The sequence below is a fragment of the Diadema antillarum genome, unplaced genomic scaffold (assembly GCF_040938485.1).
Source record: "Diadema antillarum isolate AM-2024a unplaced genomic scaffold, OU_Dant_1.0 seq00000477_RagTag, whole genome shotgun sequence".
Lineage (NCBI taxonomy): Eukaryota > Metazoa > Echinodermata > Echinoidea > Diadematoida > Diadematidae > Diadema > Diadema antillarum.
Window position 1 is genome coordinate 300,395 of NW_027271444.1, and position 27,728 is coordinate 328,122.

Sequence of the window (27,728 nt, forward strand, 5' to 3'; positions counted from 1 at the left end):
TAAAGTTACAAAGCTATGAAGAGGTGTCTTCACACTATTTGTGATGGCACAGTTATATATTGCTTGGGACATTATTGTCCGCTTTGAACCGTATCTATTTGAGAAAGTGTCGTTCCTTTGGTAAATGCGTCAGAGATCTGATTTTGATAGCGCGATGCAATTCCATGAATACACAATACCCAGATCTTCCATTCCTCTTTCACGGCACCGCTTTGATTTTTCATTATTTTACCAAGAGTCCGATTTGATTCCCTGACTTCGTTGATATTGAAAGTGAGGCACAGGTGCTCGGCCATAAAAGGACAAATCAAACTTTCGTTAAGCGTAATTTCGCCCAACTTGTGCGGCCTGTTTCTACTAAACACTGTCACGCATCTCCAAATCTACTAGAGTCTATATCACGTAAAGTATGTTCAACCTTGGTGTACTTTTGTAGATATTACACTTTCATTGCTTTGCCCATTGTCCAGGTGACTATAAATGCTTCAAAAATAGTACCTGCCAAAATTGCACAGATAACCAGAGCAAAAGTTAGGCATACTTACAAAACACACACTTGCAAAGAGAGTGAAAGAACAAACGCACATCACCCACATACACACATACACACACACACACCCTCGCCCAGACACTCACACACGCACACACGCATGCTATACAGGCTCCTCCACAATTTTGGAACGCTTTCTAATACCAGCTGAATACAGACTGTACAGTCATCATGGAATCATGGTTTGCATCGATGGCCGATATTATTTGCTTTTATTGACTGTGGAAAAAAGAAGAAGATGTGTACACTTTGTAGCCTGTAATCTGTGTGGGATGTTTGAGCTAGACTACTAGTAAAAGATTATCAACGAAAAGTTCATAATTGTATGATATCTAAACATTGACGGTAACCAAGTGGCACAATTAGCAATTTGCCAAATGAGTTTGAATGACTCATGATACAATGATATTGCATTTTTGCAGATCCTTTGTTAGATAATTAACACCGACAACACAGTCAGCAAACACTTAATAATCAAACAACTATCATTTCGATAACATTGGCTTATGAAATATAAAGATTGATGAAAACATATAAAAATCGCTTTGCCAATTATATCACGCAAATGGAACGCCTGGAAGATTTTCTCTTTTTTATACATGCAGGAGGCAATATGAAGTCAAATCATCGAACGAAAGCCATCTGGTCTGATCAGCATAATAGTGTTTTGTTCAAGCACTTCGGGTATCGAGGAGGATGTCATCATTGTAGCACACAGCCACGTTTCTTGCGAAAGCCCGTCCCTTCGCCCGTCTGCTCTTCCTCCTCGTCATCGTCCCCGCGCTTCACGCTGCGCAGTGCGTTATTGCGCACCTGCAGGAGGTCACTGCGCAGACTCGGACGCCGTGCGTTCGGCGATATCACTCCGCACGCGTCGCTGATGCGCTTCCGTAGCATTATCCTTGGGTTAGTCTTAGGTGAAAGATCTGGCGGCGCGTTAGGATCGCCACCTAGTTTCCTATGTAAGGATGGCGTCATCTCGCTCGGAAGTCGGGCATGCTCGAAAAGAGCATGAAACAAACAGTCGATGTTGACGCTGTCCTTCGCGCTGACCTCCAGACACGAACATCGCTTGGCGGAAGACACTGCCCTACGCGCGTCGTCGAAGTCGATCTCACGGAAGTCGTCGCGGTCGATCTTATTTCCGGCGAGAACCATTGGTGTCGATTTGATACCCTTGGCTCTTTTGGTGTCGATGATATGCTGACGTAGTCGTAGCACCTCTTGAAAAGTTTCTTTGTTGTCGATAGAATACACTAACATGAAGGCGTCTCCTATATAAAAATGATACAACAAAACAAATGCCATATGTCAAATTGGAGTGACAAAAATAATAGGGAAGACCGGGTCTAGAGCATTTTATATTTCCTCGTACTCTAATGAGATGCTACATTATCATATCCGGAGAAAAATAGGCTCAATTTCGCACCTTCACATGTTGCAACTTTGCACTTTTCAGACCAGAAAGGTGCAAACTTGCACCCTCGAAGGTGCTCTCACTGTGACGCTGGTCTGAAAGGTGCAAAGTTGCACCCGTAAAGGTGCTCCCAGTGTGACACTGGTAAAGGTGCAAAGTTGAACCTTTTTCTTTTTGTTCTTAGAGTGTATTACACAGTAAAACAAGGATGAATATGACGTACAACCACATTAACAACATTGTTTATGAATTAAATGAGATAAATTAAGTTTACTCTTCACTTCAATGCAAGGTTACTTCTCATCGAAGTAAATCAAATTAAGTACCGAACAGCGTTACCAAATAGGTAAATCATGCAGCATCACGCTTTTTCACGTAGCTAAATAAGCCACAAGTCACTTATCTCACTGATTAGAGAAGAGTGTAGTTTTTAACACCTGAATTTGCTTGATTAGTAATGATGTCTGCACAATATGCATATGCTTAAAGTACGAAAAATGGCATTATTTTATAAATCAGACTTTCTGTAAGTAACGAAACATAACTAAACTGACAATTCATTGAGGCAAGGTGTTTCAGTATAACAACGTGACCCGTACGTATTTCAATAACTTTAACAGGTGTGCTCAATAAACACTTAAACATCAGACTATGTTACTCCCATCAAAAGACACCCAAGACACACTTCTCTCACCCACATACCCATCACTGGAGATGAATGGTTTTGATGATATAAAAGAATTATAAAATAAAAATATCTAAGATTTTACTCAGAAAGATGAAAACCCTTTTATTGACTAACTTCTCCGTAGAGTATTAAAGCATGATTAAACTTCTCATTAGTGGGATGTTATTAATCCAGATTATTCGTAAGAATTTAAACTTGTCTGAAACAAAGAACTCTATAATGTAATATTGTGCATTTCAGATGTTGAGGTGCTGACGTAGCGGGCGTTTTGTTCAATTGGGTGTTACCGCGTCAACGTATGCGCGAAACCAGGATATTCTTTCTTTTTTTTTTGGTGTTGAACGAATAACTGACAATAAGATAAGTAACAGTAAGAAAATAACAGAACAACTAAAGCAGTTATGGAAAATGGGCAAATAATGATCAACCTCAAGTTTTATATTATTGAAAGCTATGTCTGGTTTATGATAATTATTTCTGTAACTATAGCAACCAAACATTGCAAAATAAGTTGTATAAAGATTGTGACTTCAGCCAGGATGTTAGTATGTGACTCCACAGACAATGTTGTTAAACGGATGCAAACAATCATTTCATTGGTAATGTGTCGATAGACAGATGTAGGTGCAATGATTTGAATGAATTTATTTTGGTGGAAAGAAGCAGCTGGGCGACACAGAATTAAAAGGTAAAATCATCTATCAGTATTTTGTGTACTTGTGTACAACCGTAAAACTGTGAAAAAGTCATGTCAATCGCTGTATACTCCCCCAAGCGAGAAAAGATAATTGCGCAACAGGAATGTGATTAGAGTAGCTATAATGGTATGTTGTCGTTGCATTTAGAATGAATTTTGCCATATTTTTGTCCCCTAACGTGCACTGATTTATCCGTTTCCATGAGTCTCAAAGAGTCGCTCAAAGTGCTTGAAGAGACCGTGAAGAGTTGTTTTAAAAAAGTACTTGTCCCTCTCTCATTTTTGAGCGTCCGGAGGGGCAATACTTTGAATGAAGGCAGAATAAAGAATAAAACCTGTTTGAGGCTAGGAATGGCACCTCAGGTGCCGTAGAGACAAGAAATGTGATTCATGATGCAGCAGAGGCGGTTGGGTGATAAATACCACAGTTTAATCCTACATTGACTCAAACATTGAGTTTCAAAGATAGTTGGAAACATGATTATGGAAGCTTTTGATCTCTTGCAGCCAGATAAAAAAAAAATGTCCACATGTGAACTGTAAGAATTGACGAAAACAATTTGGTGGTTATGCGTTATTTCAATTAACAAAACACGCGAGTTCTCAAACGAATGTTTTTCTGGTAATTCCTTCATCGAATTCACAGGGAACTAATGATTTCGGAAGTAACAGGTTATCAGGAGATAGAAAAAAAAAGGGGGGGGGGCTACCACCATTATTTCAATATGAGGCACCTGTCTTGACGACTCGAATCGATGTTCAGCACCTGGATTTGCTAGTCTTTCATTTCAATCTAGAGATAAATCGATTATTTTTTTTTCTTTTGCTGCAGTATACTTAAACAGTTCATTGACTCGTGCGTCGCATCTTCGGTATTTTTTTCTTTGCAACACCACTATTCCTTGACACTTAAAAAGAATTGAGTATAAATGTTCTTGGCATTCTTTCCTGCTTCTGACTCTCAAACTCCACATAGAACGTGGACATTGTGATAAGAGTTTACTTTAGTGCCTGCTTTTCATACCATAAAAATGAGGACTACTTTACTCTGTTGACCCATCTCTAAACAAAAATATCTAATAATTACCAAAAGACCGTGTCAAGCTTTTTGCAGTATGAACGGGTCTCCGATTTCGCGACTGACATTATTTCAGTTTCTTTCTTCTCTAAGATGGAATGTACTATTCAGTCAGGACATCTAGGGCAGAAAGAACCAAAAAAGCTGCTTTATTTTCCGCGCTCAAATCCCTCGGTCATGTAAGGGAGATGCACTTACTATTGGTGTCGGCAAGACCAGGTGAAGATCTCATAATACGGACAAAACACCAGAACTCTTCTTAATCAGACAGCGCAGCGAGAAAAGCCATTTTGCTCGGCAAAGTTCAATCAGCGAGGGGCAGTTGGAAAAACAAATCATGTTTGCTGTTGCTCCGTCTCGCTAAAGTTAGGAGTGCGCTGTTCCTCCAACTTTGCTCCCGCTACATCCACCCGCCTCCTGTTGCCCTGGGATACGAGAACTATTGATCCCATCGTTCTGGACTATGCAAGTGGCTGGCACGTCACAAATGGGCGCAAATGAGGTTAATCGAATCAGGTTTTGTGTCATTCACTGACGAGGGAATCGAGACACCAAAAAGTCACGTGGTCAAGAAATGAAACTATTGTGATACTATAGTGTCAGTAATCCCGTGTGGGATAATGACCCATCGCTCGTATGTAGATGATACTATACTGTGATGTGGGTTATGGCTGAAAACAATCTCACTTGGCTGACTGATTGTAGAAATGAACTTGATTGCTTAATGCTGCCGGAACGTTGTGACACCTCCCCCCCCCCCCATTCAATTTGATATCATATCTACAGATGGCGCCATAAGATAAGCAGGATAAAGAACAAAAGGAGAATATTGCGTCGGTGCCACACAAGGGGGTAGTGTTGCTTTGAATCACGCAGTTCGAAGAGAAGAAACAAACAAACCTCTAGAGGTCATCGTAGGTGAAAGTTGCTCCAAGCATTTTACACAACTGGGTGCTAATAGACACTGTTCTGTTGTTGTGCATGTGTTTTGTTGAACGTGAGGACATTGCTCGTACACTAAAACGAACTAACTCTCTCATGTTCATGATGTACATCGAGATACTCCTTGTATTAGATCATTCACTTTGAAATCGTTAAATTACTATTCATGGTGAGTTAGAATGTTGAAGCCCGAATTGTTGTGATGCAAATGATTACTCTGATATCAATCTGTCACGAGAAGTGATGATACCGCAGGCAATGTTTGTGACAAGAGTGACCAACAACAGAACAAGGGTGGTTTTGATAAGAGATAATATGATTATAATCATCATCACAATCATCTCCGTAGAGATGCTGGTGATATGCTGGATGCGCATATTCATGAACAGGAAGAGAACTGTGATATTCAAATACAGATTAGATCTCACACCCTTATGGCGTTATACCTATGGATTTCACAGTTGTCATATATTTTGGCCGACATGTTCGGCAAAAATAACAAAATAAACAAGCGATGCTAGACACGGTGGCATTATATGAGAACTTCGCTTTGACTTTTTGACAGATATTGTCTACAGACTGTTGCACCTGTGATAAACATGCTCCCACCTCGATCCGTGGTTTAATTACACATGGTGATATTATAGATTGCGTAATATATTTTTGATTCTTTTCTAGGGATTGTTCTGGGAATGCGTGCTTATTGACTTATATTAAATTTATTATTTACTGCCACATCACGCGTTGTTATTGATTTGTGTGTGTGTTTGTGTGTGTATGTGTGTGTGTGTGTGCGTGTGTGTGTGCGTTATGTGTGTGTAGTGTGTCTATGTGTGTGTCTGCGTGTGTGCGTGTGTGTGTGTGTGTGTGTGTGTATTCCACTGCAACATCTTCCACCGAATTGGTAATTATGTTTTGTACATCGTAGATTACTCAAATGCCCTCAAGAAATAAAAACATGCCTTTTGTTTTTTATAGTTTGAAGTGAAAACACGGAGCAGATAATTCGAGTTTGTGATGTAATCTTATTTATGCTCACTATCGGCGAATTTTCCTTCAGACTGTTACAAAATTGCATATATACGCTCACATCGGCAGTAGATGTTAAAACATTTTTTTTTATACCCCCGCCAAACGAAGTTTGAAGGGGGTATATAGGAATCAGCGGACGGTCGGGCGGTCGGGCGGTCGGGCGGTCGGGCGGTCGGGCGGTCGGTCCGTTGCAAATCTTGCGTCGCGAACTACTTCCTCAGTTTTCAACCGATTCCCATAAAACTTGGCACAGATGTGTGCCTTGGGTTGTAGATGTGCAAGACGTATTTTTTTGACAGTACCCAAAAGTACGTTGCCATGGTAACGGCATATTATGGGCAAAAATGGGTACAAATCTTGCGTCGCGAACTCCTCCCACAGTTTTTGATCAATTTTTATGAAATTAGGTACAGATGTTCATCTGAATATGTTAATGTGCAAGACACATATTTCCGCAGTGGCAAAAAGTGCGTTGCCATGGTAACGGCATGTTATTGGTAAAATATAGGGCAAAATGCTTCATGGCAAAACTGCTTCATCAGTGTTCTTCCAATTCTCATGGAATTCATATTGAATGTTTGTCTTAGGATATAGGTCAGCATGACACATTTCTTGACAGTGACAAAAAGTATGTTGCTATGGTAACAGCTCACATATTATGAGCCAAAATGATGGAAAATTATGTGTTGCAAACTACTTCCTCAGTTTTTGCCCAATTTCCATGAAACTTGGTACAGATGTGAGCCTTTGGTTGTAGATGTGCAAGATGCATTTTTCGACAGTACCCGAAAGTACGTTGCCATGGTAACGGCATATTAATGGCAGAAGATCAAGGAAAGATCTTGCGGATTTAACTACTTCCTCAGTTTTTTGACCAAAGCTTATGAAATGTTGTTTTGACCAAAGCTTATGAAATGTTGTTTGGCGGAGGTATAACCAGTCGCTGTAGCGACATTTCTAGTTTGTCAATGCTAGCAGGAGCACCACCTATATCATTACGTTCTGTTACTCTGAAAAGAACCCAGGGACATCTGAAATATATCGCTATTGCACCCATGAAGTAGTAAGCTTATCAACATCTGACACCCAGATGACTTGCTATATGAATTTCTTCATTATCCTACATTCATATCAAGTATCCTTTTATCATCTGATCGTAATTTTCACTATCGTGGAATGATGGTAATTTGCAGTGTCGTTGTATATTTCTAACATTTCAATAGGATATAGTCCATCATCCGTACCATTGCTGAAGTATCATAATGGAGCTCGTAATAACATGAACAAGAATAACACGAAAATCTTGAACTGCAACTACAACAACAACAAACTATTCTGATATAGGAACAAAAAAGATCTATTCTTCCTTACAAATAAGGAAAATAGGAACGAAAGCATTCACCGTGAGAGATGTAGTCACATGTCAAATATTGTAATTGATACTTACTTTTCAGTACATGTTTTGCACTCGTGTTTGAAATTGGATAATAACACATACATACTTCTTCGAGGTTCTTCAACCATCGGATGTCATTACATATGACACAAAGAAAAATTACCCGTTAATTCAATTTTGTTGTTTTATTCTCCAGTGCTTCAAGTGGATAAGCTCCGAGCAGGACTTTTTGAAGAATTCACTTACGGGGCAATTAGCGTTTGAGTCCTTTTTGTTTGTTTGTTTGTTTGTTTGTTTGTTTGTTTGTTTGTTTGTTTGTTGGGTTTTTTTTTTTTTTGAGAGAGAGAGAGAGACCACAGCCAATCCCTATATGTGCGAACCCTTTAGGTGAGGCAAAACTCCCTTAAAACCCTTTACATTGCTGTAGGTGGGATGACACTCCCTTTAAACCCTTTGGATAGGATGATACTCCCTTTAAACCCTCTTCATAATGTTATATCTAACACAGTCGTTGCATTATTTCAACGCGCTTCGCGTTGCCTTATAATATGCGTCAGTCCCTCGTAGCGATGTACGTAATCGTATTTCACTGCCAGTTATGGGAGCGAAAATCCATTTATTTGCCTTTCCATATTGCAATGTGATTAGAGATAGTGCAATATCGCTCATGAAGAATTCAGATTACCCACTAATCATTTTTAACGTACATTTCGCAGGGACAGCCTTGTTACGGGCAGCGTTGCTATTCATCACACAGCTTTAAAAGGACACTCTGTCGTGCTTTCCCTTCGTGGCATAAGTCCTCATAACACTTGCATAAGTCTGCATAATATGGTCGTTCAGGGTTCTAAAGAGTCAACGCAACGTAAATATGTTTCGTAATCTAGGAATCTGTCAGAGTTTAAGATTTTTATTTGTATTAGTGATCAAGGAACTCTTCAGAAGAATGTTGACTGTAATAATCCCATTGAGGAGGGACACCGGGGGGGGGGGGGGGGGGGGAGAAATTTACTTAGCTGCCACCTGCCTTATACGACCACTAAAGAACAAGTCCCCCTAGAGAAAAGCCACGTTAAAACCCTGTATACTGTGGCCACCTGTCCACAACGGCCACTTTTTTTCTCACTTGGGTGGCCGCTATAGACATACATGCACGAAATAATCATGCAGTATGTGTATCAACATGTACAGTCAAACCTGCCCGAGTGGCCACCTGCCCTATACGACCACACACAAAAAACCCAAGAAAAACCATGTTAGAGACCCCGCTCTACCTGTCTATAACGGCAACTTTTTTCGTCTCCTGTGGACGTCCGCAATATATACATGCAGGTTTACTGTATTAAGGTGGGAAAGGATAGAGAGAGAGAAAAAAAAAAGAGAGGGGAGAGAGAAAAAAGAAGAGTAAAAGAAAACTGGGGTATGCGCTATTATTAGCATTCATCTCTGAAATGTCTCATGCCAGTCGAAGCATGACATTTCAGGTTACGCACTGCGGCATGCCGGTGCTCGTATGAACCACATGTGATTTGACAAGCAAAGAGGAGCGTTGAACCAGCCTTGCGCTGCCTGCAACTGTTCAAACTGAGCGTGCCGTTTTCAGCGCCGGATTTACGGTCACCCGAGACGACAGATATCGGTTTGTTCTGGCCCTATCGACACCGGTGCCATTTACACAAAACACACGTGTGAAAACAAAACAAAACAAAACAAATAAAGAGAAGTGTGCACGCCGTCTACCAACGTCTGAGGCAAGCTATGAAGACGTTAGTCTTGTCTTGCTAACCTACTCTATAGCTTCAATTCTACAACTAGCCGATAGCTGTGTTTCAGTTCGAACAATACGGTATACCCAGAGTTTTTTAACTTAAGGTTACAGCTCAAGCTAAACAATGCTGTTTCAAAGGGGCATTTTCACTGTTCTTTTTTTATTAATCCTTTTGGCTAACAGTTGAAGCTATCCAAAGGTCCGGGTTCAAAGGCAATGAACTTCTCGCCCAGGGTCGAGGGTCCAAGCTGCCAACCGGGTCGAATCGGAAGCTTGCTATTTGACCGAAGACAGTGTTCTTTCAGGGGTGCATATTAGATATCAATTATAACATGTAATAGTATTTATCATTGTGATTTTATCCGTGGCAAAGCGCTACATTGCGCATGAGCGTTCCCTTTCTTCAGTATAATTCGAAGCAGCCGCTGAAAACCAATTATTTTGCTTTAGATTGCGGACTGGTTTGCAACCTAATTATCTAAACATGCAATGCCCCTTTCATGGACTGCTATTCTCTCTAATATTTATCATTATTTTTCTCTTTTTTGGGGAGGGGGGGGGGGGAGTACAGGAGTGCCTGATGGTATTCTCATCGACACCACACTTTATCAACTGAACAAACATAGCACATTGTCATAAACAGGGGATCAGTATTCGTCACACGTTATAGCATTAAAATTAGGTGCATAGGTGAGTATGGGTGCATCAGCTGAAATGATTTCATTCGCGATCAGAATAGCAAGTCCAAATTCAGGAAAAATCGATGAGAAAAGTAAACCACACATAGATAGTCTATTTGATTCCAATTCATCCTGTCCCCACCATAATAAGAAAGTTACGAGTTTTCAGAGTCGCTCGTATGTGGCTTACCCTCGAAGTAAAAATATCGCGCTATATATAGCATGGTATGAAGACAAATTTTCTGCCTTCTTTTGCAAAAGGGTCTGATATGTAATGTGGAGGTATACTGTTCATTGGATTCCACTTAGCCGGAAGATTGGCATAATTTTCGTCAATTCATCAATGATCCGAAAGAGTTCGCAGACAGGAATTCGCGTATAGAGCTTGGCTGACAAGTATCATGTCCATGCTGCCTTTACGACTGGCTAGGTAAGGTTCACACAAAGGAAGGATTGGCTTATTCACTCGAATATTCTCTAGACTTCTTGTGTTCCGGAAGAGCGTCCCTATAAGTATCTGATCGCAGAATTTTTGTTTGTGTAAATCACAATTTATGCCACTTTTGAAATCGTGATTTTAAAAACGTGGAATCGTCGTGGTGATCTTATCACATCTTATCGGATTTTGAGGTCAGCTGTGGCAATTGCATTGATCGTAGAGAATTTTTCAACCGTCTAAGACTTGCCTACGATCAATGCGATTGCCTTGACTGACCTCAAGGTCTGAAGAGATCACCATGACTACACAACGATTAAGACCATGATTTCAACAATGACGCAAATTATGATTGACACAAACAAAAATTCCACGATCAGCTACTAACGGCCAATCGCACGACAGCGGGAACCCAGAAAAGGAAAGAAAATACATAAAACCGTTCTTCGATGAGCATGACTGAACAAAAACACATTAATTCTCTAACCACTTTATACATGCTTTCTCGACGAGTGTAAACACACCTGCATGGTCTGATTATTATTTCAAAATAAGTCTGTGAGATTATCGTCAGTTAGAAGCACCCCTCCTCGATCAAAGACGCTTTGCCAAATTTTGCTATCTATCTGGTGTGGGGTATATTCTCTCGAGTGCACGTCGCAAGTTTGACACCCACGAATCATACAGCCCACGAGTCATACAGCCCACGAGTCATACAGCCCATGGGTTCGACACTAAGCAACCAAGGCCTCACGAGACCACCACATTTAGTCCCGTGTTGTAATGTCGAACTCGAGGGTTGTTTTTAGTTTAATAGTGTCGAACTCATGGGCTGCATGACTTGTGGGATGTGTGACTCGTGGACCTTTTTTCTATGTCAAACTCGTGGATTGTATGACTCATGCATGTCAGTCTTGTGGGATGACTCCGTTCTCTCACCCAACTCACGAATTGATACGTCCCTTTTATATTCTTCACGGGATTATGAAGTCGTATAACTAGCAAAAGAATAGTGCTCGGCAAGTATGTAACAGCCTGTGAAAAATGGCGAAACATGATGCACGATCATGATCTTTATGAAAATGTGGTTCTATAAAGAAAGAGTATACAAACTGTCTCCCCTCTCATAACATCAAGCTAAAACTGTAATCGACATGGGCGATTACAACAACGTGGATTATATTGAACTATATTATACAAATGCCAAATTAGTACATGCATCAATGTTATCACATTCTTTCGACCTCATCTCTTCAGACCCTCACACGCGTAAAAGGTGTCTGTGTATCTCAAATTCATTTCCTCTCTTTAAACGACAGATGGAAGTATAGATGTAGATTTATAGGGTCATCAAAGGACGTTGCATGTGGGCAGAATCTTACTGATGGAGCGATCCCCTCAGAATTGAAATGATTAACTACAGACTCGTGGTTGATTGACAGAAAATGTTATGAAGTAGTCTACAGAGACCAATTTGTTCGAAGACGATTGAATGACAATGAAGGCAACATTGATACCTTTCATCTTGTATTTAGACCAAAAAAAAAATGTTGCAATGAAACGAATGCGATGTTTTCCTGTTGTTCAGTGTAAAATGGGTGGGTTGTTGCTGCCGAAACTCACAGTACCACGGTCAATGCTGTTTGCCTAACAACAAAGATGACAAATCACCATTATCAAAAAAAAAAAAAATACATACATTCATACATTTTCCCATTAAAAGTTTGTCTGTGCATGCAGATGATGATGACTATGGTAAACGAACTTCTTGACCCAAGAGCAAAAATTACTTGAACGTAAACAAAAAAAAAAAAACAAACACTACAGCTGACATTTTAGCTTCATGGTGTCTGTTTCAGTGGGGAATAGTAAAAACCCGTGTGCACCTTGGTACAACACTTGATACTAGGGGCCGTCTTTGCACGAACGTGACAATGCTTTTTGTCTGACAGTATCTTGACTGCGTGTGCTGGTTGCAATCGCCGGGAGAGGAAAGGTAGAATGTGTTAATAAATAAGGATTTTCCCTGTAACACAAAATCAGTAGAACGAAGATGTTTACAGGCAGTATTTTTCATTCTGGTCGATTTATCTGAATCCCTACACGGAAAGTTTAATCCGCACAACATCTTCATCCTTAGGCAAGCTGCTGTAATGAAAAATGCATCGATATATTCAACAAGGCGTTTGAAAGTCGTAAAGCTCACCAATAAAGGGTAAGCTGGTTTTACACTATGGACTTTTTCACAGTAGTTGGGATGAAGTAGTGTCGGCGGAATATATCGACGACGAGTTTTTAGTCTTCATCACTTCATTTCATCAAATCATTTAATAAGACACTAAAATGATTATGAACCTTGTTTATTATCATAAACCTTGATTGTTATGTGACACTGGCAGGTATATATGAAAGAGGATATAGATATTTAAGTCTACTGCATACGTAATATTGAATTGAGCCATAAACATAATTTTCCACGACACCACATATTCATGAAAATATTATCATATCAGTATTTAGGGATATACTTACAATATCTGCCATTGGAAATATAAAAGATAGAAAAAATTGATTCGGCCGAAATTGGCCATGAAATATACTGAGTTCGGCCTGACGACTACCTGCTGAAATGGCTGCAATTATGAAGCACTGAGTCACGACTTATTTTCCCCCTTTTCTGAGTGAGATAAACATATAAAAACAATCTACACACTCACACATTTTTGGTGGCACGATCGGACTAACGCTAATGTCGAGCCCCATATATTAATATTTAATAAAAAAATGTAACTTTCCACGTATTGTGACACAAGAGATGAAACATTACGATATTAATTTTTTTCCTGGTAGTTCCCACAATTTCTCTCTCATTATTTGTCCCGAGTGTAGATGACTCTCAAAACAGCTATCAGTGAATATTCATAACTTGTTAGATTGTTTGTCATTAATATTTCATAGTCAATTATAACTCACATCTAGGCACCATTCTCGACACTGTCGCACCTGCTAAGATGTGATCAGTCCACAAGTCCGTGGTATAATCATGAGATCATCCTTGCTAAGCGTAGCTGTCGAAAAGCTGAATGGAAATGGCGTACCAAAGGCAAACTGGAGATAGATCGGCAGCTGTACTTCCATCAGAGACAGATTGTTCATTCCCTTGTTCGCAAGGCTAAGCGTAACTACTATGTTTGTCTCATTGAAGACTGCGGATCAGATTCGAAGCTTCTATTCAGTGTGGCTAATCGTCTCCTGCATCGTAAGAAGTCATCACCCCTTCCAGCCCATGTGAATGCTCAATCCTTGGCAGTTGGCACAGCTCTTCATCCAGTTCTTCAAGTCAAAGATTAGTAACATAATTTTCATGTAGATGTCACCCCTCAACCACCCTTGCATACCAGTGAATCCTTGTTATCATTTGAATCTACCACTCCAGCTGAGATTGAGAAACTTCTTCGCAACATATCATCGAAATCCTGCGAGTTAGATCCTATTCCTACCATCTTAGTGAAAGAGTGTACCATGTGCAGTTTTTGCACCTATAATAGCCAACATTGTTAATTTGAGTCTTAAACAGGCATCAGTCCCAGTCTCATTGAAGCTAGCATACATTCACCCTTTGTCTAAGAAGCCATCCCTTGATCCTGAGGCTCTGCAGAATTACCGGCCTGTATCGAACTTTCCATTTTTGTCGAAATTCTTGAGCGTGTTGTCTTTTCACGATTATCAGACTATCTGCTGGAGAATAATCTCTTAGATAACCGTCAGTCAGCATATCGGCCGCATCATAGTGTTGAGACCTTACAAATTAACTTAGCCAATGATATTATGAGAGATATGGATGAGGGAAAGATTACTGTTCTGGTACTGCTTGATTTATCATCAGCATTAATTTTGATACTGTTAATCATACGAGTCTGGTGAATACTTTGAAGTCATTAGGTGATGATGGTAAAGCTCTTGAGTGGTTCAAGTCATACTTATCTGACAGGCTTCAGGTTGTTTGTGTTAATAATGCAAAATCTGATCCTGCTCCATTAGACTGTGGTGTCCCACAAGGCTCTGTTGGGGGCCAACCCTTTTCTAGATTTATCTGACTGGTTTGAAAGAGATTTTACATTGTCACTCTTTTAACTATCATTGTTATGCTGATGATATCCCGATATATACATCATTTCTACCTACCCAAACCAATGTCGTTGACATCATTCAGAAACTTGAGGCTTGTATCCATGATGTCAAAAAGTGGATGAGCTCTCATTCATTGAAGTTAAATCAGGAAAAGTCAGAGTTGTTATTTATTGGCTCCAAAGTTCTGCTTGACAAGGTCAGTCTTCCTTCTTTAACGGTTGACAATGATGTGGTTATTGCTCCATCTAAATCGTGTAGAAATCTCAGTGGAGTATTATTTGATTCTACAATGTCTATGTCTGTTCAGATCTCTGCTGTCTATAAATCCGTGAGGTATCAGTTACGCAATTTGGGCATTATTCGCAAGTATTTAACTCGTTCAGCCACAGAAAAAATAGTTCATGCTCTTATATCGTCCCGACTTGACTTTGGTAATGCACTCCTATTTCAGCTACCACAATCTCAACTTTCACGGTTACAAAAATTGCAAAATTCAGCAGCTCGTGTTGTTACCCTTACCAGAAGAAATACTCACATTACCCCTGTTTTTGTCCTCATTGCATTGGTTACCCGTTGAATCTCGCATTGTATTTAAATTATTATTGTTTGTTTTTCATTGCATACACGGATCTGCCCCAGAGTATAATATTAATTTGCTGACATTTTATAATCCTCCCAGATGTTTAAGGTCATCCGATTGTAGATTGCTTGTTGTTCCAAAAACGAAGAAATCATGGGGGGATCGGTCATTTGCACATGCTGGACCTTACTTGTGGAATCAGTTGCCTCAAGCTATCCGTTACATTTCGAATGTTGACTCCTTTAAAGCTGCCTTCAAGACTCATTTGTACGTAACCGTTTTCAAGTAGAATTGTATGTTATGATTTTTTTCCATCGTCATCATTGTGGCATTCATTTTCATGTGCATGTTTGCGTAATACTCACTTTTTCTACTGCGCCTTGAGCACATTAGTTATGTGGAATTGGCGCATTATAAGTACCCTGTATTATTATTATTATTGTTATTATTATTATCATTATTATTATTATTATTATTATTATTATTGTTATTATTATTATTATTATATTATTATTATTATTATTATTATTATTATTATTATTATTATTAGTTGTAAGACAAATACGAGTGTGTGGACAAAATGCACGTTATATGGACGCTTGACATACCACGCAAACTTTGCAGTTCTGTACAGACACACAGAGTATCCGCGTCAAACACGTAATTGTAAGAACGAAAAACAAACAAACAAACAAACAAAAAACCAATACTCTGAAACATTAGTATAAAGAAGAAGGAAATATTGTCAGAAGCTTAAAATGAGAGGGGCAAGATTAAGATCAGAGTTTGACTGTTTGTGTCATTTCCATCTGACAAGATGGCTGGATAGCCCATATTCAGCTGCACTAGCTGGTCTTCCATGGGGTCCAGTTGGATATTAAGCGGGACCACTTCACCCGGTTAAATGAAGCGGGATCTTTTACGTGCATGAGTTGTGACTCTCTCACACACGGGACCTCCATTTTATGTCCTATCCGAGGTACAGAGTGTTCTACCTCTTACTAGAGGGAACGGTATGATTACGCACAACATTGCTCAGTGGGACCCGGGTATCGAACCTGGGTCCTTTGGATCATGAGGCAGACTCAGTATAACTCAGTAGTTATGAGTAAAACTCAGTCATGATGACCACAGAGAAAATGAAGATGCAATAAGAGAAGAGAAGATGAACACAGCAGAGACGAGCAACAGAAAGAAAAAGAGAGAACAAAAAAAAATATGCTAGAAGAAAGGAAGAGAGAGTGAGAAAGGAAGGGAGAGGGGAGGGAGATTTGGGGACTAGTTATCGCATTTGCAAGCTAAACCTATCGGCAGGACCATTGCCCTCTTTAGCCGGAACTCCCCGCGGTTTGAACTAACAATCACCACGAAGGGCCCTCGGAAACTAATTGCAGCCTCATGTCTCTCTGCCATCATGCAGCGGAGGAACCGTATCTGCCCACATATCTCCGCACCGGTCTCGAGAGAACTATTCTCGGACGAATCTCGTTTCCCGAAATATTACATTACGCCCTTAATCCCTCACATCGGGACTAAGCGAGGAAGCAGAAGAAGAGAAACAGTGCCTCCATATATCCTCCTGATCAGACTTGCAGATTTGGGTCCATGAAATTCATATGCTTCCTTTCTTACTATTTTTGTTTTCAGGGGATATATATCTCGTTGAAAGAAATACGATCGAAAGAGAAGGAAGTATAACAGCTTATGGACAAATTCAAATCATTGTTCAAAATTCACTTATTCAATCAGTCGTAATATTTTTATTTTCCTTTGCGTCATACATACCACAATGTTCGTAACTACATTCTGTACTTCAATTAAAGTTCTTTGTTCTGTATGCGTTTAGAAACGTATTAAGCGCACTATCAATGTAACTTATCATAATTACCATTAACATAATTGATAGGCACACGTATCGCATTCACTACAACTTTGATTGGGAAGTAAGAGAGAAAAATGTTGGAAAAATTGTTATTTTATTTCATGTAGCTACAAAATAAAAGATAAGCTCTTCGTGATAATGTAACGCATACTACATTTCTTGTTGCTGTTTTCAGATGTATATCACGTTGAAAGAAAGAGCTGCAAGGGTGTATACTGTAATATACAAATATAATCAGTGACAATGAAACGCATGTTTTATCATGAAACAAACAAGGAGTGGAACTAACCAGTGCATTGAATACATTAAATATACACAAGTGTACACACACACACACACACACACACACACACACACACATATATATATACATATATATATATATATATATATATATATATATATATATATATATATATATAATACATACATCTTTCCGAGTATTATGGCACGAAGAGATATGGCATACAATATTCATATTTTTTACTGGTACCTTCCATAACTTCTTGCTCGTGATTTAGAGCCTGCAGGCAAGCAGACACAATCATCATGGAGCTATAAATCTAATCACTGGAAAAGGCCTCCACAGGACGCGTGGGCCAGGATCAATGATGATGATTTTGCAGCAAATCAATCATCCCACTTCCGGCGGATTTCTGCCAGCATCTCCAGCCATCCCCAGCGGTACACAGAGTGCACATCGTCCGCTCGCGGGCAAGCAGATAATTTGGCTCTGATTCCGAGACACGCACACACAGCTATCTTCTACTCCTCAAACCACTGACAATAATAGTGCGTTATTCAGCCATCCGTCCGTTATCGCACAGCGATGCATCAGTGGCATTAGTTAGTTAAACAGCCACCAGTGATATCTTGATAAAGCAGACTTTTTGACAGGGAATTTCTATTTCAATATTTTGAACTCATGCTCTGAAGTCTGTTTACCTTTCAGTTTGTTTTATTTCTCTATTTGTATGAATGAAATCATAACGACAGGGTACCCATCGAGATATAAATAAGAGTACTTATTAAGGAGTACTGAAATTAAGTAGGTATAATTACATATATACACGAAGATACATTTTATAGTATCTTAAGGTACGGGTGGAGGAGACCGTAATCAATTTCAGAGAATTGTTATTGTTTTTTGTTTTGTTTTTGTTTTGTTTTGTTTTGTTTTCTTTTCTTTTTTACTTGTTAGATTCCTCCGTAAACACATGATATTTGGAAATGGGGATGGTATTCGAATTACTCTTTGAACAATTATATTCCAAAATACTATCTCAGTAATTTCTGATATAATAAAAATGAATACTGCAATTCCTTTGACAAAGTTCCACATTGTTTCTCAATTTTTTCTTTTTTCTCACATAAACAAAAGACTTATATATAAGCGTGTTAAGCTGGCATATCACAATAAAAATCATTATTTACCAATGACATACAGATGCACGAATAATTCCCATTATTTTCTGAGTAGTGTTTTTTCTACTTTCCTCTCCAAGCAAATGAAATGTTAATAAGATATCAATGTTATCATACTGACCAACCAACCAACAAACAAACATGAGAAAGCCATTGTACTTCAGGGCATACACGAAAAATTTCATGCTATTTGCATTTTGTCATTGAAAACATCGACTGAACATCCACAAATAAAATGCATTCCCTTGTATTGATAGTGACGTAGCAATACCATATCATACAAGTGACGAAAGTGAAGAAAAACATATTGTCGTAAACAGATTTCAGAAAGCCTGAAAATAAACCAGGAGATGACAGATACGCAGTAAAGAATATGGGACATCAGAAGAAACCCTCGTACACAACGAATTTTTGCCCCAGTCACACAGTGCTTTGCGATGGGTTACGTCCGCCGCGGATAGATACAAATGAGTGAACGCAGCGGGACGCAGGGTGGACGCAGGCATCCGCAGGGACGTATGTAGACGTATCTGTCCGTAACTCATCCGTAAAGAAACGTACAATGACGGCGCCAAGCCTGCGAAATTTTGAAATGTTCAAAATTTCGCAGAGGGATTCTACGGATGCAGACTTACGCAAGTAACCGCAACCAAACGTAATTTTCCGTAACTGAACGTAACTATCCGTAGCCTGGACGCAGACCATCCGCAAGAAATTTTACCTCCCGTCCGTTTGCGTTCGTTTACGTCCATCGGAAGTATCCGAAAGTAACCGCAAGTTAACGTATCTCAACACTTTTGTCCGCTTACGGATATTTGAGGACAGTTACGGATGCTGCGGACGATTACGTCCTTCGACGTTTTCCGGTTTCCACTGGCATGGGAACACAGAGACTCGTGGGAAGCCACATAACTCGTGTTGCCAAGCTGCAGCGCATTTACCTGAAGGAATGCTACAACACAGTCGGAGCAGTGGAGAGGCAGAACCGCATGGTCAAATTATGACATTTCTCCCACAAAATGGTCATTTTAGGTGGCACCCATATACTCATGACATCGGTTGACCCTTTGTGCTAAACTTTTTTTCTTGCACTCTTTGAATGTATATTGTTTACGAAAAGGCAATATTTTGGGTATGGGGATGGGTTGACAGCATTTCATTCACTTTTCTGGCCGGGAAAGGTGTGTGACAGCGATAGAAAATTCTCTGTCAATGATATGTCAAAATTCTGTATATCAATGATATGTCAAATTCTTCAAACATCCTCTCTTTCTTATTGTTTGCGGATGATAATACTGTGGTTTATCTGATTCTGATTCTGATCGATTATTGATACTTTAAACGGTGAATTAACGAAGTTACTCCATTGGATAAGAGCGAACAAACTGTCAATAAATTTGTAAAAAAAAATGAAGAAAATAATGCATGCTGTTCAGTAATTCGCCGGAAAATTTACCGAGAAATATTATTATTACAGAAAAAAGCTCTTCGTATCATTTTTCACGAATCGTGGAGAAGTCATACTAATAATTTACTTCACGAAAATAATATTTTGCAAATTTTTGACCTTAATCGTTTGCATTTAGGACAATTCATGTACAAACTCATTAACCATTCTCTCCCCCTTGTGATTGATTCCATGTTCTTAAAGAATGAAACTGTTCATGCATATCCAACCCGTCAATCCCATGAATATCATTTGCCTTTGACTAGGACGGTTTTTACAAAATCTTTATTCTCATTTTCTAGACCAAAATTCTAGAATTCTCTTGACAATAATATAAAAGAAGCTTTAAGTTTTAATACATTTTCTTTAAAGTTGAAGAATTATTTAAAGACACGGTATGCAGAAAAATAATTCATTATTTTTTTTCACTTTTGATTTTCAAAATCGTTGTTGCGTCGGTAACCTCACTACTCTTTTTGTTTATCAGCGAGCTCGTGCTTCTGTGCCTCCAGTGCCCTGGTTATGACCCACCATTTCCCTCTCCTCCGCCCTTTCCACCTCGGACCTTCTACCTTCCTTACTATCTTTCTATCCTCTCATCAATCTTTCCATATAAGAGAGCCGCTTTGTGTTTTTTAATGTGCGTTGGTATGTGTGCATATATGTGTGTATTACTCTGTCTTTTTTTTTACTACCGTTTAGGGAAATTGTTGTTGTTGTTGTTGTTTTTTGCAATTATATTTTTTTTGTATGAGGGGACTGCATTCTACAAGCCCTGCTTTTTAGCAGTCCCCTCCATTTCCAGCAATATTGTTTATGCATTCACAACAGTGACGTAACAGTTATTTGTATCTCTGTTGATAATTTACCTGTATCTCTTTTACGATGTTATTCTGTTCATCGCATTGTGGTACTGATTTCCTGACACCTGTGTATTCGAGTGTTTCATTGTATTTCTAATTATTTTGTTAGTTGGAAGTGACATAAATCAACTTGAAAACTGAGAACGAATTTTTCTGTATAGTCTTTCCCATTTTACGCTCCATGGAATCGTATTACATTTTTTGTATATTGTACTTGGGTGTGGGAGGGGTGTTTGAAGTCTTGATGTCTTTTTTTCTCTGGAAATTTAATAAGCATTGTTTTATTATAAAAATCTCCTTAACATAACCCAATAAGTCAAGAATATCGCAGCACAACGACAACGTAACCACAGTTTGTCTATTCCATGACTGTGAGTAATAATTTTCTTACTCTAATGTTTAACTTATCGATCTATAATTAAATTTGTGGTATAATTATGTTATGTATTCTTTACATTTATGAAGTTTATTCATATTTGAGTTGCACAAATAAAATTCAAACCTCAAATTCAAAATTTCATAAATCTTTTATCACTGTAAAGCAAATTAAACGATTACGATTTTTTTTTTCACAACTTGTACGTAATTCAATTTCAGTTTTCCCCAGTCATGCCAGTGTAGAATGTAAGACAGTCCAATATGTGATAACATTGCCGTCATAATACACTGACTTAGCAGGGATCGTCACAGAAAACAATACTGTCCATAATTATTTATAACAATTTGTAACTGTCTGTAACTATCCAAAAATATCCGCAACTCTCCGCAAGTGTTCAGAACTGTTATGTGCCAATTCGTAGGAATATCCGCAAATGGCCGCAACTATTCGCATCTGGTCGTATTTGTCCGTATCGCCCGCATTTTTCCCGGTATATTTTGAATAAATTTTCTAGTGACGGCAAATGATTCGCGGGATTCCGCAAAAAAATGACTTTTTTTGGACGTAACGCCGGACGCAGAGGATTATGTGACTGGGGCTCTTGCACACAGAAAACTTCCTGGAAGCGACGCCTCACAGAAAGATAAAATGAAGGATAATGGTTGACTGATCGGTGCCTTCAGAGTCTCTGCGTACTCGATAGCCCTTAAATTCGTCATCAGTCATGTCAATAGCAACTGATGTCTTCCAACAAAAATTGCAGAACCCCGCCCTGCGTAGCCACAATTAGTCTGTGTATAGAGCAGTACTTATCGTGCAAAGCAGTACAGCTGCGGAACTCCGTAATTATCATCACTGAAGAAAACAAAAAGATATGAAAAACGATATTTGGTAAACAAAGTAAATCGTGCAAGCAAATCTAAGCATTGTGGCGCAAGCTCAAGAATGAAGAAATATGTGTTATCAAATAATCTTTAGCGGGCCTTCTTCATACCCCCCCCCCCACCCAGTCCTCCACTGCCCGAGCGGTGCAGGGGGGGGGGGGGGGGGAATAAGAGTCGTTCTGCTTGTCAAGTGCTCTGATAAAGTAGAAGGGACGCCTTTTAACGACGCACTCTCGAGATCGTAGTACCAAGATGTACACCCCTCTTGAACCTGCCCACTGATGGGGGTCTTTCGTAGAGTTTCATTGACGTCTGTTCGAAGAGTTCACTCAGATAGCCAAGTGTGACGACATGACGATAGTATAGGGGATTGGCCACTTGTTTAGAACGAGTGGCTTCATAGATAAAACTGCACTTTTGCAAAACACTGACCTTCTCAACAAAGTAATGCACTCTGTGCACATGGCGTCTTTTTGGAAGGCCCGTGCTTGTAATGATGGAATCTTTAATGGTAATGTATGATATTTTTGAATATTTTTCTATTTATTTTCATATTTCTAAAGTAAATATCATTAAAAAAAACAATTATACAATACAAAAATTACAAAAGTGTAACCATCACTTGAATGTCAACAACTCTCTCGACATTAAAATAAACATAATGGTCTGGTAACAGCAGTATTTTTTACTACAATCTTACAAAGTTTATAGGAGAAATATGACGGGGCCTTCATACAAGCAAGCTTGTTCAGTCGTAAGTCTCAGAATAAGATCAGGCATAGAGAAATATGGAGCAAGGGATCTATTCAGACCATAATTAATGATTGAGGCAAAAATTACAAAAGACATGCGCTAAGTAATTCTAATATGTAAGACTTAGAGAATTTGAAACTCTGAGGAATTTAGTTAAACTAGCTGTTATGACTACAGAAACTCAATTCAGAAACATTCTAGAACTTTCCCGATTGAGATTTACAATTTTACAATACTTTAGAATCAACGAAAAACACTGAAGCATACAAACAAGCAAACAAGGAATGAAAATTGTGTTCCCACTACAAAAATATTTTAAATATCATTATGATGACATTATGGTCTTCTTTATCCAGGGTAGCCTCTTCAATGTTGACACTGTTCAACCAGAGACTAGACGGCGCTTCCAGTATCATTATACCCTAGCGTTACTAGGTACCTTGGGTCGAGAGGGATATGATGGGTAAAAATATCTTGTCCAAGGACGTACATGTATATGCTATATGGACGGGATTCGAACTCGGGTCCTCTGATTGAAAGTCAGGAGCCTTATCCACTATGCCACAGTGCCCCATTTATGCAGGTAAACCATTCCGAAAGGTTTCATCCCGAAATAGGCCTTTCTAATGGATAAAAATGTAATGTGCTGAATGCGGTCAGTCACATGTCTTTTGTTGCTATTGTTTTGGGTTTTTGGTTTTTTTTTGGTTTTTGGTTTTTGGGAAGCATCCATCAATTGTTCGCAACTGCATTTTTTGTTACCTTGTTTTACATGGGAAATGTAAGAGACATTTATGCTATATTGAGTACCACAATGTTCATTGTCAATTTGAAATCCTGTTTAGACAATATCCGTATTAATGTTGATGAAATGTTAAATACGTAATTACTATTATCAAACTTTCCAGTATATGTATTTATTGGTAACCATGGTAACTAACTAATCTTCGAGCTTACCGTGACAAGAGAAAATATCAAGGGCATGACCCAATATTAATTCCCCAAGGTTTGAAAATGCGAATACATGAATTAAGTGACGAGAGAAGATTTTGGTGAAAACCATCCTCTTTCCTCCTCTATTTCTCGTATATCCGTTCCCCTTGGGATTCACCAACCGTGGACGCTTCGTGTTTCGCCATCAGCTGGTGACGAAGGGCGAGCGACGAAGCGATATTTGATACTGCCATATCTAGGCTCTCTGTGTATGTGTGTGCGTGTGCGTTTGTGTGTGTGTGTGTGTGTGTGTGTGTGTGTGTGTGTGTGTGTGTGTGCGTGTGCTGTTGCTGTTGTTGTTTTGGGTATACGTGTGAGTCCATGTCAGCGTACTAAACGGAGGAAAGCCGATACCACTCTGCGGGGTGGGATGTACCAGCCCCGTTTAATGCGTAATTTGCCTGAAATGCGACACATATTGCGCGTGTCCCCTTGCCATAAACCCTTGAAAAGATTCATCTGATAGCTTGTGTAAAAATACAGTATTCCGGTCAAATCAAATATGTTTCAATAACCCCTATCCTGTCATCCCCTAAAAAATAAACAAACAAACAAACGAAATCTAATAGGAAGCGAATAATAAGAACTGTAATTGCAATCGGACATAAGTATTATACACATGAATTATAGACACAACTTTCCTCACCACTCTTTCGACTTTTGTTTTGTTTAGTTTAGTTTTGTTTATTTTTTAACTGCGGGAGCGGGGCAGGGGGGTTAAAGTTCAGTAGTCCCCCATCCCCGCTTAGACTCGAGAAATGTGAGGACGGAACCTTTGGAATTTCATAGGTGTTGTGATGTTTTGTTACGATTTGTTTTTTAATATTCATTTTTCATTTTGATGAGCCAAGAAAAACAAGAAAGGGAGATGGTAGTGCATCCCTCAGCCTCTACTGCTCTAGCTCCGCGGCTCCTGCGTTATGCTTTTGTTTTTCCTTCTCAATGTGATAAACTTTGATACATTACCATAGGTTTTGTTTTTTACCTTTGTCATTTGAATTTAGTTTGCTTTTGACCACATAGTAATAGCACACCGGAGATTTATGTCTCACTGTGTTGAAAAAAGTTATAATTCCCTAAATTAAGAGAAAGGTGAAGGGTTTTTCAGCACGTTAGTGTGTTTATACAAAATAAAAGTCCTCCCGAAGATGATCAAACGCATCAATCAACTTCTGAAGGACTCCGGACTCTTGCAGCATAAAGCGACCAATGCGTTACGTACTGTCTGCTGCCACTTTACGCTACGTCCAACGAACGAATACACTTTGAGAGCTACGTTATTTTCTCTAACACACAACACACACGCTCTCTCTCACACACGTTGCTCTCCGCTCACACCCAACGGCAATGCAGACCAATCGACATCCACCGTAGATTACCAATGTTGCTTTTGGGAGCTGGAATAGTCTACTGCCAACAGATGCTACTGATTAAAAAGATAGTAATGATATGTCACAAATAAAGGAGTATTTCGTGACATCCTGTCGTATCAATTGCTGAGTGTCACGTCTAAATTGCATAAACTTTTTTTTCTGCTATTCCTGGAAACCGTTTAGGTCTGGGCATTTTGTCATGACGAATAGTTAAAGTAGGGTCTCAAAAACAGACTATGCGTTTAGCAATTACTTACATTACATTACATTCCGTAGGATCCAATCATTTCACCTTGAAACCTGAGTTGCCGTGCGTGTGTATCTAAAATATCAGACCAGTCCTTCCACTTACAGTTGCACATAAGACTTTGGAGAATTGTTTGTATTTGTAGTCTTTTAGTGGCATAATTCCCCCTGCAGTTCAATCAAAATAAGATAATGCAGACAGCAAGACAGTAAGTAAGGCATTGGCGCGTTGGATCTCAAAAAATATCGAGCCGTGCCTCCGTGCAATGCCGGGACGTTCCGCGCGAAACCACGAGCGCTCGGACTAACGTACATAAAATGCAACGTCACGCCACTTTCAAGTCGACCCCAATGAAATGAGTAACTTTCAAACAAACTGGACGGTAGAAGCTTTTGTTTGTGTCTTTAATATAGGACAAGTTCACCCAAATAAAAAGTGTGGATTGAGTGAACGCAGCCATAGTAGTAGAACGCGTTGGTGAAATATGAGGAAAACCGGACATTCCGTTCAAAAATTATGGACTTTTAAAGTTAAATTTCAGTGTAGCTATCGCTGGATGATGGATGAGAAGACTTATAACAAGCTGGTGACATCACTGCATGCAGGACAACGACATTAACACGATTAAGAAGATACTTAAAGCGATTTTTACACCAAATTTCACTTTTTCTTAATGAAAATTACACACTCCCTCAACTTGTTAGTTAAGGGTAATGTCTCCTCTGCTTCCGGAAAGAGGTAAACCAAGTGCTCTTTGATTTTGCTAGAACTTTGAAAAGACGCTATGTTTAATTTTCTTTATATTGTGTTTATATTGTTGTCCATATTGACGTCATGAACTGTATAGTAGTCTCCTTATCCAGCAATGGCGGCACTGAAACTTTAAAAATTCATAACTTTTGAACTGATTGTCCGATTTTCCTCAAACTTTCCCTGACACTGTCATAACTGATGTATTTTACTTATATTGCCGCACTCACTCAATCCACGTATACTTGATGTGGTAAACTATAGTCTTGTCCCTTAAGGTTCACACCTTTTCACAGAATGAACAGTAATATCGTTCGCAAGCACAAAAGCAAACTAGATGAGGTAATGTGTCCTTGCTCGCAGAACTCTCTCTCTCTCTCTTCCAGAATAGATCATAAAAGTCATGGTTGTGGTTGAGGATTTCAGCAATTTTCTCCCCTGAAACTTGGTATTGTTCAGTGATTTAAGCAACACAATTTCATGTGAAGCATTCATATATTTTCTTGTTGATTTCATGACAGAGATGAAAAAAAAACCTGAAATTAGTGAGGATGTCTGCAAGTGTGGCGGTTGCAAGAAATGTCGCGTGAGAAATGTGAGCTATGTCTCGTTAATTTTTCATTTTGCGGTCCGATTTTAATGAAACTTCTTCCACTTAGTTACTTGTTGTGTGTGTGTAATTTCACTCTATTACTATTGAAATCAGTACATGAAAATTTGCAATGGAACTTCACTGTCGTCACGCATGCCTTTCGAGATTGCCCTAGACATAAGGCACGTTGCCATGACAACTGAGTGTTAATGTTTCTCGCGCCAATTTTGAGCAACCTTGGCTTGATTAACTCGAATTGGGCGCATTTAGCAATGTATTCATCGTTGCCACACATCAATAATTGATCGTAAAGGGCAGGTCAAATTTAAAGAATCATATATTGGAGGATTTTGTATGTCTGAATTTCACAATTGTGTGAACTGCCTGAGAGTTTGCAGTATCCTCTGAAAGATTAGATTCCTTAAGTTAGAATTGAAAATTCCACCTATTTCCAACTGCTATCGCTCGCTCCATACTGTATCTATCATTGTCTGAGCTGGTAAAATAAATGATATAAGACCTCTGCTTGAATGATGTAAATAGGCAAAAATGGGCAAGAAATCGAAATATCTGCGTGCATGTGGGTGTATATGCTGTACGAACCTCTTGATACGAATGTGTGTGTGAGTATGGGGATGTTCGATTTTTCTCTATTACCTCTGTGTATCATGGTATAAAACTTGAAGTTACTCACGACCAGTCCCCATATTAAGTCTATGCCCTTGACGTGTTGCTAATGAATCAA

General features: G+C 39.2%; 1 protein-coding gene across 1 annotated transcript in view; it reads right to left on the reverse strand.

Annotated features, from left to right (window-relative positions):
• Positions 1 to 1,252: 1,252 nt before the first annotated feature.
• Positions 1,253 to 27,728, reverse strand: part of LOC139733464 (GTP-binding protein Rhes-like) — a 49,002-nt gene continuing 22,526 nt past the window's right edge. Inside the window, exon 2 of the mRNA XM_071644279.1 lies at positions 1,253 to 1,824. Coding sequence (XP_071500380.1) covers positions 1,253 to 1,824 — 572 coding nt within the window. The remainder of the gene's footprint in view (positions 1,825 to 27,728) is intronic.